Source organism: Acartia tonsa, chromosome 5 (assembly GCF_053477335.1).
Source record: "Acartia tonsa isolate MP-2025a chromosome 5, ASM5347733v1, whole genome shotgun sequence".
In the NCBI taxonomy this organism is placed as follows: Eukaryota; Metazoa; Arthropoda; class Copepoda; order Calanoida; family Acartiidae; genus Acartia; species Acartia tonsa.
This window is the reverse complement of record NC_137264.1, coordinates 30,732,268-30,749,527: the sequence shown is the minus strand read 5'-3', so window position 1 is coordinate 30,749,527 and position 17,260 is coordinate 30,732,268. Positions and strand designations below refer to the sequence as shown.

The 17,260-nt window shown below is 30.2% G+C and overlaps 2 protein-coding genes across 2 annotated transcripts; both read right to left on the bottom strand.

Annotated features, from left to right (window-relative positions):
* Positions 1-4,263: 4,263 nt before the first annotated feature.
* On the bottom strand, positions 4,264-10,349 carry LOC145320099 (UPF0314 protein RPA0307-like). Its single transcript, XM_080162539.1, has 12 exons — positions 10,346-10,349; positions 10,080-10,122; positions 9,661-9,725; positions 8,872-8,930; positions 8,387-8,446; positions 7,670-7,805; positions 6,380-6,473; positions 6,088-6,142; positions 5,725-5,804; positions 5,214-5,256; positions 4,852-4,932; positions 4,264-4,395 (listed from the first exon to the last, which is right to left on the bottom strand). Exons 1-12 carry the CDS (start codon positions 10,347-10,349, stop codon positions 4,264-4,266), a joined length of 852 nt encoding a protein of 283 aa, XP_080018665.1.
* Positions 10,350-11,155: 806 nt separating this feature from the next.
* LOC145320097 (uncharacterized) lies at positions 11,156-16,002 on the bottom strand. Its single transcript, XM_080162538.1, has 2 exons — positions 15,787-16,002; positions 11,156-11,375 (listed from the first exon to the last, which is right to left on the bottom strand). Exons 1-2 carry the CDS (start codon positions 15,999-16,001, stop codon positions 11,156-11,158), a joined length of 435 nt encoding a protein of 144 aa, XP_080018664.1. The 5' UTR covers position 16,002.
* Positions 16,003-17,260: the final 1,258 nt, after the last annotated feature.

Below are 17,260 nucleotides of genomic sequence, written 5' to 3'. Positions count from 1 at the left end.
ACGTGCTTTTTTTTTCATTTTCACCAACTTTCTTTAATATGGATTCAAGAGGTTTTTTTTTATACAAAACTATTTAGTTTCTTGTTATCCAGCATTAGATAATTGCACGACGTTTCTAAAATGGTATTACATTACCTTTTAAGTTAATATTTGATTAAATGGCAAGTAAAACAAAAAAAAATTTTAAAATATTTTTTTTGGGAGATTTTGTATCTAAATTTCGTGAATTCCAGGGTAACAACTTCAGAAGGCCATAAAAACTTTAATTTTTTAAATTTTTCATTAATTTAAAATGGCAAACCTCCTCTAATATGATGAATTTTAACATGGACTTTTAAAATAATTGATTTTCTAAAGTTCGATTTTGGGCATAAATAATTTTTTCCACAAAGTTGGATTCCTGGGCTCACTGTGGTATGTAGATTCATAAATAGAAGCTAACATCGTAAATTAAGAAAAAACTTATAATATCAACTCCTCTGTTTTGCTTGTCTGGTCCTTTACTATCCGCATGAACCTATATAAGATACTACGTGATATGATTCAGAACATGATTAAATTCCGCTTTATTAAAACTGATTCTCAGCCAAACTGAAGAATCATGTATATTATCGTTTAATAGGGAATTTCCAAAAACATAAAATTGATTCCAGTTTTGCTGGCCCCGAGGACCCTAATTTAAAGGGAAAAAGAGAGTAGTTGAATTCTAGGGGAATTGTCAGACAGACACGGGAACTTCCATAGTAGCTCCACTTTTAAAGTTCTCTATGTTTATTTTCTCCTTTCTTTTTCAGGTTTTGATAGTTTTATTTGAACTGACAAGATTCCCAGCACAACCTTTTGTAAAGATAAATACCCAAGGGAGATAGATAGCCAGATATATTTTCTGTCTGCTGGATAGCTAGTAGATAGATAGCGGAGATAGAAAGTCCCAATGGGGGTTTTCCTGTGGGAGGTTGTCTGCAGAATTTGCATTTGTCAATTTCCTTTTAGATTCAAATTTTTTTCTCTCACAATTTTAGATGCTTTGTTTTTAGTCTGTCCGTCAAGAACAGTTAGTCACATCTAATTGTTAAGTTAAGCTTTTTATTAGTAATTTAAAGCATTATTAATTAAAAAAAATAAAAAAGCATAATTGTAATTTTTTATTTTCTTTAATCTTAAAGCATATCCTTCTAAATATAATATAAATTTAAGTTTATTTCCAAAGAAATGTAGGACACTCCAGCCCTTAAATCTACAAGCGCATCCACAATAAAAACTGGTTCAAAATAAGTCTATGAGATTTGACAGAATTTTTTTCTGAAGAATTCAACTTGTCTATTAGCCCAGTTTAGGTAACTTCTCTTTAACATTTAAGTTAGATCCCTGGTAGGAAGTTATTATTTTGTTTTCTATTATTAAGTTTACTTTTTATTTTAATTGTAGGTAGGTTTTTGACAGCTTTTACCAATAACGAAATTAATTCGGATCACGAAACCTATACGTGTTTTTCCGCTGTCGTTGGGGGTCAAAACATCGTAAAATTAACAACCTATACATTTGCCCCCCAAATACTATTTTAGATTTATTTCGCTCATTGGTTTTAACCTATTTCTGGGTTTTTAAACAAGATTTTCTACATTTAGGGTAAGTTTTTTTTCAGTCAGTAACGAATAGCTCAGAATTAAAGTATTTCAGAATCATTTTGCGTAACGATACATGTAAGAGTACAATTTAGAAGACATAGCAATTCTCTATATTTATGGTATATCATTTCTAGATAGGCCGAACATTTTAAGCTTATTGATTTTAACGCATTAAAAAGGATTTTTCATGTGATACAATTATAATTTTTCTCAACCCACCAACCATAGCCACTTCAAGATTTGATATACCGAAGCCAACATTTCACTGCAATAACATATGGCCTAAACACCTTCTTCTACATTTTCTGTATAAAACTTGCATTTTTTGTCAAAACAATATACACTTGTAATACAAGGTAAGGCTTACTGTGTCAGTGAGCCACAGCTTGTAATAGCAAAAATATGAAACAATTTATTTATTATTCCTTATAATTTATCAGTCATTGTACAACTTAATTTATACATAAACTACTTAATAACATTTATATCAAAATTAAACTTTTCCACAGGAAAATTTTTCAAATATTACAGTAACAATTCAACCCGGCATAGATTTACAGAAAAAAGTACAACAATTTTAAGACATATGTGACACTTCCATTTAATGGAGAACTTAATCGGTTTAGTACTTATCGAAATCTTTCTGTTTACATGAAACCTTACTACTTTATAGTATTTGAATTGCATTAGAAACTAGAGGGATTAAGTGTAAAAAATAATCTGCATCTTTCACATAAAATATCAATAATTTTTTTTCCTTCATAGTTTAAAATATTTTTAAAACAATTTTTACATATAAGTTCACATTTTACACATATTTTCAGGAGGTACTCTAATAATGCCCTTAGATATTTGCTTATATTTACATATGTACATCTTAATTTGATTTATTTTTGATTAGACTAGCATTATTTTACTTTATTTTAGACATACATGGAGTTTTTACATAAAATGTTTAAGAATATAAAAAAAGAAATTGATTTACAGTATAATTTTCTTGTCCTTAATTATTACGATAAAGATTTTAGAGAAGTATTTGGGTCTTGCTTAGCCCAAAGATAAAAGGTGCTATGTCCTGAAGAACATGAGAATTTCTATACAATATTTTTACAGTTGGGTATTCCTTCTATTTAAGGAAATAGCATGAATCCAGGGATCTTAAGGGATAAGACAATGGACGATAAATTTATGCACATCCGCTACATAATTATAATGATAAAGAAAATCAACCCTTTCTGTAGATTAACTTTTTTTGAAAAGTTTGCGTTACTTGTAGTTTGAACCAACCAATCAAGATAACAAAACTTTAGTTTCCAGCATAATTTATAGTTTAGTGGCCCCTCCCTTGCTTCCTGGGATAAACTGCAGAAAAGTAGAACTCAACATTGTTTGCAGAAGCATGCATAGAAGAACATACGGACATTCAATTCCTGAATTTTTTACATTTCCACTATTCTAATAATGATATTGAGCGTGTATGTTGTTATCCAATCTTTCCATAGCCTTGTTGTTCAGTTGGGTCCAATAATATCTCGAAACTTTCAAATCTCTGAAAAAAAGCTGAGCGTAAATAGCGAAGGTACTCCATTAGTTACTTTTTTCATATTTCTGTCTACAAATATAACCTATCGAATTTAGATCCAATTTTTGTTCAGAATTCTAAACTGAAGTTTCTTATGACACTCAAATAGTTTTAACATTCAATGTTCGTTTGTCTGACTTTAAGATTATTGGGCTTCGCTTTTGTGAATGTTGTCGTTGTTGTTAAAAATATATTTTTAAAGTGAATTATAAAAATACCTTGGTGTTATTCTAAACAGAATCGAACATTTAATTTAGTTTTTTAATTGAAAAAAAAATATCAATAAATTATTCATAATTTAAATTAATCCTTTGGAGACTAGCTAGCGGCTTCGCCCCTAGCCATTTATTGGAGGGGGGGGGGGGGGTAAGGGTTGTTACAGTTACAAATCTTATTGATAATATCCATCTGAAAATTGGATCTACTGCAATTCACGGTAAAATTTTGCTGGTAACGAATATTGCCAAACATCTATAAATTTTAAAGGCTGCTAGCTGCCAAACGGCTGAACGTACAAATCATACCCGTACACCATTTTAAGCGGCATAAGGAGGCCTACAAATAATCTGGAATAGCCAAGATCCAATGATGCACAGGGAAGGCTTCACTAAAGAAAAAACGCGTAAAATAGGCCTTTTTCGCGCAATTCTCTGCACTGCGAGATAATTATGCATTATTGATTTATGGCTTTTCCAGATTATTTATTCTTATGCTGCTTAAAACAGTGTGCAGGCATGATCTGTACGTTCAGCCGTTTGGCAGCTAGCAGCCTTTTAAATTCAAAATTTTTTGGCAATATTTGTTACCAGCAATATTTTACCGTGAACTGCAGTAGATCCTGAAAATTTATTTAAGGTACAAAGGTACCCTTTAAATGCACACTTCATAAGACAACTAGTGACTCTTACAATAATAGACTGAAACCACTAAAAAGCACATTTATTTTTTATTTTTTCCACCTTCTTTATCTTTTTTTCTCTCTTTATGAATGCCATTATAATTAACTTACTATACTTAAACAGCTTCGCTACTATTTGACGTAATCGTCCTTGTTTAAATAAGACATCTTTTATCCAAGAAAGAAAAGGTTAAATGTAAATGTTCCCTTGAGTACGTGGCAAACTTATTCTGAGCCTTCGGAGAATGCATTAGCTTGTTCAAGAATTCATTTGGACTATCTCGTAACTAAAACAAGGATATCATGTGTAAATAGTTAGATAACAGGGGAAGTAAAAATTAAAATGATAAAGAAGTTTCCAATTAACAGGAATCTAGTGATACAAAATAGGACGATAAATCAATTTAAATAATTGATGATGAACAAAAGTACCCCTTTTTTATATTAAAAATATACCGTTATACGATGAAAATTTTAAATACTACTATTATGGAAACAAACCAATGAAAATGTAATACAAGTACCCAAAGTTTTGAGCCTACGAACGTGGTTATAAAACTTTGGGCACCAGTTTTATTTGATATCCAATTTCTATCTCTCCTTGACAATGATGGTCGATTTGAATTTATAAGCAGACTATAAGTATACAAACAAAATATTTTTAGTATAAAATAGACAAATTTCTCTATGGAATGCTCAAAGTTTCTATCATTAAACATATCTATCTATCCATCTTTTTATACCTTATTATTCCAATAACCAACTCTCATAACATCTTTAAGATGATCTGGAACTAAACCTTCCTGATAGTTTTTAATCCATTCCTAAATATTAGATATTTTATTCTAGGTACAAAATTTTAAGTTACTCAACTTAACCTAATTACTAGCCTTATTAATTTCTATTTCTATCATCCACCAGAAGAAATACCAAAATATGCCAGGTTGAAACATTTTAAAAGATAATTATACCAATCTTTTATTTTTTTGACTTTAAATGACGATAAAGACCTCCTGATTTCATAGTCTGTACTGAAGTATACACAGTAGTTACAGAAAAGACTGCAATTATATAAAAGATTCGCTTTGAACAATAATAGACTTACCATAGGATGAATTAACTGTATCAAAGATAAAAGAAGATTATCCCTGAAACATAAATTTCATTATTTTGAATTTAAACATTTTATTGTAAAACTTAAAATAATAAAATTTTATTACAAAGATTATTATCATTACTTATGTACTGTGCCTCCAGCATTTGGCCTATTTCTTACAGTGCAGTGCTAAAAAGGATTAGGCGAGTAAAATATTTAGGTAATTTCTGATTTTTATAACACATAGACAAACACACCTTAATGGCTTTTACAATTCTTTCCAGTATGGTTTCGAAACCGATTATTATCCACTGGATTAGAACAGATTCTAAGCAATACTGAAAAATCATGTATCCAGTTTTCTACGAATAAAAAATGTACAATCCTAATATAAACCAGCTTTAGTAGCCCGTGCCTTCGGCATCTCATAGCTAACAAAACTGGTTTCAATCTTATTGTACATTTTTATATCCGCGGAAAACTGTTTATAATACAATGCGGTAAATAACTATTGTTCTACCTGAATGTTAGAAAAGATATAGTTTCTGAGATGACCAACCATAGAACAGGAAACCATCCCAACCCATATTCAAAACAAACCTAATAAAAATAACATGTATAAATGTTCGACAACAGAACGACAAGATTTAAATATAGAGTATCATTACCCAGGTAGGAAGACGACATTACATTGTAAATTATATTCGTACCCAAAGTTATATGAATACGTTTCTCATTCATTGGCTTAAAAAATCATATTGAATGATCAAACTAGAGGATGGGTTGATTTTGTGTATCATTATTGGGGGTATACATCAATTTATAGTCCATTGTCTTATCCCTTAAGATCTCTGAGTTTTATACCTCTAAGAAAATATGTTACCTTTGTCATAGAGTAACCAATGCCCAGCGCCAAGATATCGACAAATGAATTCAGCCTAAAATAATTTAGAATTAGAAGGAATTGTCCTACCGATTTAAAGAGTGCATTATCCTAAACCATTTTAACTAGCTACCCAAATGTTATATAAATAGGCTTACCAAGTTTGAAATCGATAGGACAATCATAACATGCATAATCTATTGATAATAACTATCCGTAATAGACGTATGGATGAAGCCTTAATGCAGAGAGCTTCGCCTTTAAAAATATCCAAATATAAAAATCACGCAACCTTGAGTCTCCTTGATAAAATTGCGAGGTTCCGTGATTTGCTCTCACTTCATTGATAACATAATCTGAATTTTCAGCCACTTCAAACAGATAACCTAAACAGTAAACAACAAGAAATATTATGTTACCTGGTAGAAAGGGGAATATTGTCTCTTTATTACTATAGTCCTAAAAGTTTTGTAATAACCTTTTTTGATTGGTTAACTTGACAACTTTGTTGAATTTTATTGAATTTAATTGGTTTGTTCATTAAGTTAATTGTCCAAGCATTTCAACCACTTATTATAATAAAGAGAAGAGATAATTTTGTGTATTATCATTGGGGATGTACATCAATTTATCGGTCATTGACCTATCCCTTTAGATCCCAGTTATGCCACACATATTGTGATATTTCTAGTGCAATTGATTCATTGTACCCTTGATACAGATAGTCAATAATACCTAATAATCAGTCCAAAGAAGATAAAGTATAGAATAGAAAACCCTAAATTTTTACTTAATTAAAATTTTTAAGGCTTTGCACTTAAAATTATATTTTAATCTATTGTAAATAGGGTAAAGATGTCCGTTTTATGGCTTTTAGTAAATAATTGCAAAAGGTATTTATTTTGAATATTTTTTTCTGAATAATTACTAAAATCATGTTATTTACTAACAGATATATAGACTTATTGATCTTTCAAAAGTTTCAATTTTACTTCAGGCTAGCCAGGCAGAATCTTCTACCTGGATTCTATTCTATACTTTATCTTTTTTGATCAGTCCAACAAAATTGAATTTCTAGCAAACAAAGTATTTTGTTTATGTTTGGTCAAATTTGATGCAATCCTAATCTTTATCCTAAGAAATTTCTAACTGACTAATTGAATGGATGAAATGAAATGTACACTTTCCTACAAATAATATGGTCGAATTGTTCCTACAATGTTTTTTTTCTATTGATACAATCCTTCCTATGACCTATTTAAAGTTTCCTCCAAATGGACTGAATTAGTTTAGTAGTGATTTAAATCATAAGCTTCAGACGAAATATCCTACTACTTTATATATTTTAAAAGGATTTAAAATGCAAGTACATATATTTTTTTAACTCTTATTTTATACATCTTAATTGGAACTGATGATCTATTTTTATAGAGAAACATATGTATTCCATCAATAAAAAGTTAAAGAAATAAAATGTGTTTATACATATAATAATACTTTATATAATAGGATATTAAAGCTATAAACATGACATTAGTGCACGCCACCGATACCAATGCCAAACTAATGTAAAATTGTAAACCTGCTATTAGGCCAAGCAAGAGCCCGCCAAAATCATCCCAAATCGCCTTCTCCATGGGGGATAATTTAAATGGGGTGGTGAATGGGGGGTCTGTCCACCCCCACCAGCCCCATAACAGGTACGCAATGATCCCATCCTTAAATAAAAAGAAATTAGAATAAGTAGTTTACTGCCTTTCCTCGAAGTTCATGCTGAGCACTGAAACCCCCCCCCCTCACTTAATATTTTTAATAAGGCTCTAACCTTGCTAGGCTATACCTACGTAACCCGGTTGGTCTATCCATTACTCAATATAACCTAACCTAACCTGACCTAAAGTTATTAACAAAAAAATAAGAGAAGGACCCCCTCCCCATAATTCTAATTTGTTTTAAAAATGAGAGGGGGCTTATCAGTGTTTAACAGGCACTTTGTGTGAAATCACCGATATTTTCATAATTCATTTGATAGCATTTTTGAATTGACTCATTTATTCAATTGAGACTCTTTAAAATTTATTTGTCTGATATATTCAAATCCGAAGCGCTGGAAAGTGTCATATGTGACGCCATAAAAATACGTTGGTGTGATGAGAGGAGAAGTGGTAAAGAAAACCCCATATAATAGAGATGGATATAAATGTATTTTTACGACCACACACATTTTTTAGCGCTTCATTCCAATCATACTAATTTCTAAAAAATAAATCTCTTATAACTTATTTTAAAAATTAATTACCTCATAATGTAAGAATGTATAAGGGTCTGTGATGTAGGTACTGATTTCTGGCCCATATACCTACAAATAAAATTTAGCATAAACTTTTAGAAGCTAGAAACTATCTATATTAGAATAATTATTCATTAATTCGTTTTTTTTTCTTTCAATTTTGATAATATTTAAAGAAATTTAAACAACCAGCTGCTGAAAAATATTTATTTAAAGTATTGTTTTTCTACAGGGGCTGCTATTCAGCCAGTTAAGTCCAATTGAAATTGTCGCAAAATTCAATATTTTGTTGGGGTAAAGTTGGCGTATAACTTATTTTTCAACGTAACTGAAGGGGATTGGGTGAGAATGGGAGATAAAAAGAGAAGGGGGTTGTGGGAAAATTTTCCTTTCGATTTGTTTGTCAGAATCACATTCCCTTTTCCCTGGTTTTTAATTACAATATCATATCTAATGATTTATTGATAATACCTTCCTCAAATTTGTTTGTTTACCTGAGGATTAAAGATTGGCCATAGGTTTCCCCTGCTAGGTCCCGGCATAACACCAAGTGCTGGAAAAATAATAAATAATAAAATTTGGATGAAAAAATTAACAAGCTTGTTTAATACCAAAATTTTTTGAGATAAGAAAAGCTATCTTTAAAAATAAAATTTGTTTGCTTCAAAGATACCCTGTGATTATCACGTGTGCGCCCGTTCATTCATTTAAAAGTAAAGGTCCTAACATCATTATATTGTCCTTAAATCAGATGAATTTAAATATTTTGTGACTTTTCTTACATAATTTGCTACACTAGTGGTTTTCGCCGCTAGATGTTGTTAATTATGTTTATAGCTAATTGCAAAAATGGTCGCAGGGCGGGGTTTTTTATTTTTTTAAGTTTTGTCAATTTGTCTATGGTGGGTGGTGGTACCCTCCCCCGAAATAGTTATAACACTTCCCGGGACATATTAGAAGCTATCCTGTTAAGGAGAACCCGATCGGTTCAGTGGTTAGCGAGATCCTCTCTTTTTACTTTATTATAAGGATACACAAAAACATAATAGTAATATATTTAATAATTTGAAATAAAAAACCTCCTCTTTGTTGCCAAAATGTATACACCTTCCAACCAATAACATGGTCGGATTATTACTAAACTATTACTGTTCGACCATTTAAATGATTGTACATCTGGTCTTTCTATACATTTCTATTTAATACATTTTTCAGAAGTATAACACAGCTAGATATATAAATAATAAATCCTAAATAAACAGGACAGTACAATTGAAAATTACCTAAAGCAGTTCCACACATGAGGACAGTCTTTGTAAGCGCAACAAAACTTTCATACAGAAAGTCTCTAAAACATGGAATAACAATTAATTCAAAAAAGTAGCATAAAACAAGCCTTGGTTCAATGCCAAGCTTCCAGTGTGGGATAAAAGTAAAGTAATTATGATTCTGATTCTTCGATCCAAAATGGGCCAATAATGAAGCAGCTTATAGTGCCTTATTAAAAATAACGTCATACAATTCAAATGACAAATGATAGGACAGAATACATTATAATGGACCAATGATAAAATATATACTGGCCTATTATTGGTAAATTGTTTTGTATGACGTCAATTTCTAATATGCACTAAAAGCTGCTACAGTAATTATATTCTGATTCTCAAATAATTATGAAACGAGTTAATAACTAATCATTTACCTTAATTTTCCAGGTTGAACTACAATATTTTTAAATATTCTACCTGAAAAACACCAATTAAGTTGATATTTGATAATTTATCTTTTATAACAAACTAGCGGCTTCGCCCCTAGCCTTATAACAAATATTGGTAAAAGTCGAAATTAACATCCGATTTGTGATTCAACACTTTAATTTTTTCTATAATTATTCATGGATCTGAAGGGATAAGACAAAAGAACATATATTGATGTAAACTTTATTTAGATTATGTTAAACAAAATTACCCATTAAGATAAAACTAATTAGTTGAAAAGTTTTTACATTTCAAATCTAGGTTTTTAAAAAAGAAAGTTTTTAAGCCAACAAATAAAATACTTAATTTATAAACTTTGGGTGTCAGCATAATTTTCAGATCAATGTCCCCTCCAATAAGAGAAGAGTCTAAACATAGTCGGGCACAAATTCATATAGAATTTTCTTTAAATAAAAGGGATGCAGGTTCTCTCCTAATGTCTTTGTTAGAATATCAACTATTTTTGTTCCTAAAGATTCTGTGTTTTGTAATTCTTTTGTACTTTGGATGTCGTCTTCACTAGCCTCACTTCTGAACAAATACTGTAATTATTGCTAAGCATTATAGACAATTTTCCGCAGGTAATAAAATTTAAAATCACAAGAGAAATTCTTGTTTAGTTGGCCCCGAAGGATCTACGGCATGGGTAAACAAAACTGGGATTGATTTCATAGCAAATGTCTATTTCAAAATATAGCTGAAGATTGAAGTAAAACAATAGAGGGAGAAGGGAGTAAATAATTATAAGTCCCCACCCCGTGGACCCTGTGCCGACTTTCAATAGGGTCTTTAAATATCAGCCAATAACATCGCAAATATTTGCACAGCCTAGTCGTTACATAAGAGCAGGAGACGAAAAAAAGTCCCCAGCACTGGATCCAGGTAGATTAGATTATACATCTATACTTAATACATTTATTAGCTCAAGATAAAAATATAATATTTCATAAAAAAAGATTATACCAGACAAATGGACGAACGAAAATATACGTAAAAAACTAATAATATTTTTCTTGAAATTTCATTCCCTTAATTCTTCTAAAGATCTTGAAATATCTTCTCCAGTATTTTTAATTTTACTTTCATGTACTTCTTTAAGTTTATGTTCACTAATAATCCTAAAATCATCACTGTGCTTCTCTATAGAGTCACTTATTTCATTGTTCATATCAATGTCTACAGAGTTTTCTAGTTTATTTAAATTTTCTTCTATATAGTTCTCTGCCATTTCTTGGATACCTCTAAAACAAATACGTACATGTTTATAAATATGCATAATAATATGCAGTGAGAGAGGAGACAATGGGCTGTTTATTATACTAGTCCCCAAAGTTTTATAATTCTTTTTTGCCATTGTCTTATCCCTTTAGATCCCTGATTAATATCTCTGTTCACGGTAAATAACAAAGTAAGGCCAGACCTTTATAGTAGCCCCCAAGGCAATCACATACCAATAATTGCAGACAACCAACCCATTTGATTACCCGATCTTTGTCTGGATGTTCTAACTTTGTAAGGTAATAATCTGCACCTGTTTAGGTAATAGGAATTCCCCCCTACTATCACAGATATTTTCTAACTTTAGTTATGAAGAAGTTTGATTAAAATAAACCAATTACCCACAGATTTATTTGACCGTTACCAATCAAGTTCCGTTATATCTATAAGTTTATTATTTGTTAAAGAAGTTTTATTTAGTTTTAGTGGTTAAAAATTTTGGACAAAAATATAAATATTGTCGCTTTTTAAATAACTTACGTACGTATCATTAGCTTTGTTTTTATTTTTTCCTAATGTGTATTATTGATTTTGTTAGTTTGTAAATACATTTGTTTAGCCAATGATAAGCAAACGTTCATTTAAAGACTTTGGGGACTTGTGTAATAAATAGTCTAATGTCCCCCCCTCCTTCCTCCCTGACATACTTTATCCTTATTAAAGAGAGGCGTGAATTTTGGAAATGAATCATCCAATCACATTGATTTAAACAATAGTCTGGCAGCATATTGAGGTGGATAGGGAATTTTGTAGTTTTTGTAGATTATTCAGGTAAAGTTCAGAGATCTTAATAGACAAGACAATCCATATATAAAAGTAACAGGATATCTCTCTGTCTATGTGTGTCTGTCTGTCTGTCTGTCTCTCTGGTAACTTGAGAGATCTTAAGGGATAAGACAATCCTATTATATAAAGTAGTAAGCTTTTTTTTGTATATAGCAAAGGATATCGCTAACCACTGAACCGATATGCTTCTCCTTTAGAGTGAAGCTTCTTATATGCCAAGGGCTGGTTTATAACTATTTTGGGGGAGGGTCTCCCCCCCACAAGAGATATAGCCCCTAGAAAATTTTCTGTTTTTAAAGACTAAAATTCAGGGATAAGGGATAGGAAACCTGGCCATTAATTAGGTCCCGGCCTAGATTCTAAAGGGATATTGCAACTATTACAAATTACTATCAAACTGGCGGACGCTCCCAAGTAGCTATAGCTCTAAACCAATAAGAATCGGCCTGTTTTTAACAACTAATCACCAATTGGCGAAAATTTTAGAAGCAGACAATTCACGCTTGGTTTTTTATTAAATGAATAAGTTAGGGTACAATGTTTGGCACTTTCGATATAAGTAAATGATAATAAAAAACCCATAGAATGCGATAATAACTTCAGAAAAATCGAAGAAAATAGTTTTAATACTTAATTAACGTTTTTAAGTTTTTCTTCAAAAAGTTTAGATAAGATGCCTTTAAAAGTCGTCTATGATTTTGTCAGGGATAAAAATGTAACTTTAAAACAAGAATTACAACATATTTTTTCAATTAGTACAAAGTAAAATTTTGAACATTTTATTGATCAGTATATTTTTTAAAATGTGAAGTAGAAACCTGAATATTTTATCATGAAAATTGTGTTATGATTTGATTGTCTGCTAGATTACAAGAAAAAAGATACTGACAGTACTTGTTGGTTCTTTAAAAATAATTAGGTAGATTACTTTCAGAACCCCTCTTTTTGCAACGTTATTTCAATAGAACAGAGCCGTAGTCTTAGTGTACTCAATATCTAGACAGCCAACCATTGTTTTAGAATTGTTCAATTTTTTTAACTTCTGATAAAAACAGAATTAATGGTATTTTTGTAAATATTATACCTCCAAGAAATGGCTATACTTCCCAATCATATGTTGTGTGATATTTAAGAGGAATTATTTTGATATAATGTCATTAAAATATTCGTTAAAAAAAGTGCTATTCTAGCTTATACTTTACATTTTAATGTGTATGATAATTCAAATAAAAGATAATGAAGATTTATATTATATTTAATTGTTATAATTATAAAGAAAAACCTGGAAACAGTAAAAAACTGACTTTATTTAATTGACGTAGGGAAAATTTTGTCAAATATTTGAATAAAAAAACACTATAAAACAAAATAAATTATTTTTAATATAGTCACAAAAAGGCTTAATGAGTTTAGGAAATATTTCATTCACTAATCATGTCATTTAAACTCTATTACACAGAATACATTGTAAAAAGATGTTCTTGTTTTAATTTTAAGTAATGTGAAATGCATTTTAATACCTTTTAATGATTTATTTTTTGAAACATCTTTTTATAAAATGTTATTGATTTTTGAAGTTATATGTTAAAATGTTTTTAAATTTTGTTAACATTTTGTTTTAAATGTAGAAAATTGGTAATTCTAAACATTCAAAAAATGATTTTATTAAATTTTCATCACTTAAATTGCATGTTTGATGAAATTTTCAACTGATAATTCAAGAAAAATCGTTTAAGTTTTATTATATTTTACTTTGAAATGTTAAAAAAATATAATTATTGTCAAAAATGTGGAAGTTATACTTTCCTCAAAAAAAGACCTAAAACATGCAAATTAACACGTGTAATGAGATTTTTTTTCTTTCAGGTTTAATTTTAAGTAATTATTGATATTTTTTGTAAAAAGGATTTTATATAAAAAGTTTTAAAACTCGAGTTATGTAGTGGTTCTAAAAAAGGTTGCGAATTTATGCAATTTTCTTGCAAAAAAAATTTTCTAGGATTTTAAAAATAGCAAAGGGTGTTATTAGACGTACTTACAGATACAATTGCAAAGTCATTTTGGCCAAACACTAAAATAAAGTTTTGACATCTGAGGGTCCAACCGTGAATTCTAGAAAAAATAATGATTTCGTCTGCTACTAAAAAATAAATATAAATGGTGTTAGATCACATTAGCTTAATTATTAAATCTGCTTAGAGTTAAACATTAAAAAAGGGCCATATAGAAAAAACAAAAATAACAGGATTATTATTTGGAAAGGAGGTAGCTACGAATTTTCATTTGGTAGTTTATAAATTAGATGTTGTATTTTGAATTTTAAAAATTTAATACGGAATTGATACAACACTTTAACCCTAATATATGTACAATACACAATACAACACAGTACAAATATATCACTACATAATAGTCCAAAGAATACTTGATAGAATGTTACCCAAGTGCATATTAATTTATTTATTTTGAATTTTAATTAGCAATGAAATTTTCAAATAAAATTTTTACTCATTAATAAAAATGCAAATAATACAAACTAAAATCTGTCTGAGGGAAACCCAACGATAGCTTTCTGACAGTTCAAATTACCAAAGTAAAAGATAAAAATATTTTGGGAGAGAAAAAACTTCATTTTAACAAAAGCCATTAATATATAGGTTTATAAAAAGTTATGTTTTTTACTTTAAACTAGCTACCTGAATTTGATTCTATACTTTATCTACACACACACACACAGCTTTTTTATTAGCGTTTTATACGAAGCACTGCGCCATCCCAAAACTGGTTTATTAGGCTAGAAATAGGCCTAGGCTTGAAATAGGCCTGAAATAATATTTTCCTACGTTTCCCATCCCTTATCCCTGCTAAAATTAAATTGATCTCCTAGAGGCCTCTAGGGGAGTAGCCGTTAGTTTTATATAATGTCCTTAATTTACTTTCTCTTTAATGGATGTTGTCATCCTTGTCGAATTCTTTCAATTGCTTTACAAATCATATATGGTATCCTTTAAAAGCTTTTTACACAATGCTTTAAAAGTGGTCACAATTATTTGATTTCATATAGCTTATAACTTATCATTTTTTTTGTGTTAAAAGGACAAAAATAGTTTTTGATTCCAATCCCCCACCCCCAACCATTGCCGGCCTTGGGTGTACACAAATTAATTGTCCATTGTCTTATCCATCTGAACCCTAGCATGCATGTAATCTGTAAAACCATTGGAATGTTTCTCATTGGTTGACTTATCAACATTGGGGACTTTTATTGAATTTGATTGGTTTGTTCATTAGGCTTAGGTAAATCGTAATAAATATAATTTAGGTGGATGTATAAACCTGTTTAAAACAGACAATCAATCTTTTCAGATTTGTTTTACACACAAGCGGCTTTAAATTTAAGGCTTTAAGACCCCAAAACTTTATGGGAGTGATTTCTCTTGGGCGGGTGGTGGTAATCTCCCCCCAAATAATTCTAAAACAAATCAGGATCTGTGAGAAGCTACCCTGTAAAGAAGAACCATATCGGTTTTATAGTTAGCGAGATCCTTCGATACACACAGATCCTGTAACTTTGTTATAAGGATTTACCTTAAAATACTAAAAACTGAAACAATATTTCTGTTCTCCAAGTCTTCAATGTTCTGAATTGTCTTTTCATGGGTTAAATTTAGATTTTTTGCTAGTGTTGTATCTTGTCCATAGGACAAAGGATCTCCAGCGGCAAGGGGATCTCCAAATGTGATATTTTCTGGCAGGATTGGCTGTAATGTCCCTCCCCCGAACATTTCTAAATTTGTTTCCATTTTGTCTGAAATAAATATTTATGTCAATATTTTAATACTTTTTGTGAAATAGATTTGTTCTATGAAGTATTTCTTTCTAGGCTTGAGTTTTCAAATATATGTACATTAGTGGCTGTGCCCCTAGTATCTAGGGTCTATATATTCAAAGGGAAGGGCTGAAAAATGGCCTAAAACTATACCCAGACTTAGTTATAAAAATAAAACCATCTCAGGACCTAAGAAGGCGAACCATATTGGTTCAGAGGGAATCTACAGATAATAAAAGCGCACTACTTTATAAAATATGATTATGCTATAACTAACGGCTGCGCACTTAGCTTACTGGGATGGGGGGTGGACAGTAAAATACCCTAAAAACATTAAAGAGACTTGAACCATACTTTGACCTATGTCAAGCTACCCTAAAAAGGAGAACTCAATAGGATCAATGGTAAGGTACTTACAAAAAAAACTTAATATAACGAGAAAAAGTTTTTTTTCTTTAATTCTACTGTATTATCATTTACTCTTCATTTCTTTAAAAAATGCGATACAATATTATAGCTGCCCTTACGTTGAATATAAATGTATTTATTGACCTATGTTAAAAATAATAATATTGTTTATATCCTGATTGAAACTGAATAATTTGAGACTGTCTGCAAATTGTGCGTTAGTCAGTCAGAGATTTTGAGGGATTAAACGAATGTATAATATACATCCCCAATGATAAAGAACAAAAATATAAAGGTTGGATTTTAAATTCTTCGAGGCACAACTGAAAAAATATTGGTAGCTTGTTGATGCTATGCTAGTAAGCGTTCATTATCTATCCATCCTTCCTGAAGGATTACGCTTTTTGCGTCAATTACTTCATGGTCAACTGAAGAATAAAGAATAAAAAGAACACAAAGTTCTTAAGTAATTTTTCAATATGTATAAAGATTTTGTTGAGAGTATTTAGAGATAATTTTGCAAATATAATTAATTACAATAGAATTTTCAATATAGCTCTTTTCTTTAATTTAGTAATGTTATAATTGTCCTATCAATTCCAAACATTGCATGATGATTCCCATAGGAGTTAGGTACGAGTTAAAAAGCGAAGTAACTCTATAATCGTTACCAGAAAGTCCGTACGCCCATTTTAAACATGTTGCTTTTTAACATTTTTAACAACAAATCTTTATGTATGATAACATTATCCGATTGGTCTGATTTTTGAAATACCGATTCCAAGGACAGCTAAGTACATTGTTATACGCGAAGTATCTCTATAA

Bases quoted from the DNA above. Each gene is read 5' to 3' on its own strand.
- LOC145320097 (XM_080162538.1), bottom strand. From the start codon at position 16,001: ATGGAAACAAATTTAGAAATGTTCGGGGGAGGGACATTACAGCCAATC. The intron at 11,376-15,786 runs GTAAATCCTTAT...TATTTGTTTTAG, and splicing joins TCAGTTTTTAGTATTTTAAG to AGGTATCCAAGAAATGGCAG.
- LOC145320099 (XM_080162539.1), bottom strand. The intron at 8,931-9,660 runs GTAATTTTCAAT...TTATTTTTCCAG, and splicing joins CATGTGTGGAACTGCTTTAG to CACTTGGTGTTATGCCGGGA. The intron at 5,805-6,087 runs GTAACATATTTT...TATTTTTATTAG, and splicing joins TTGGTTACTCTATGACAAAG to GTTTGTTTTGAATATGGGTT.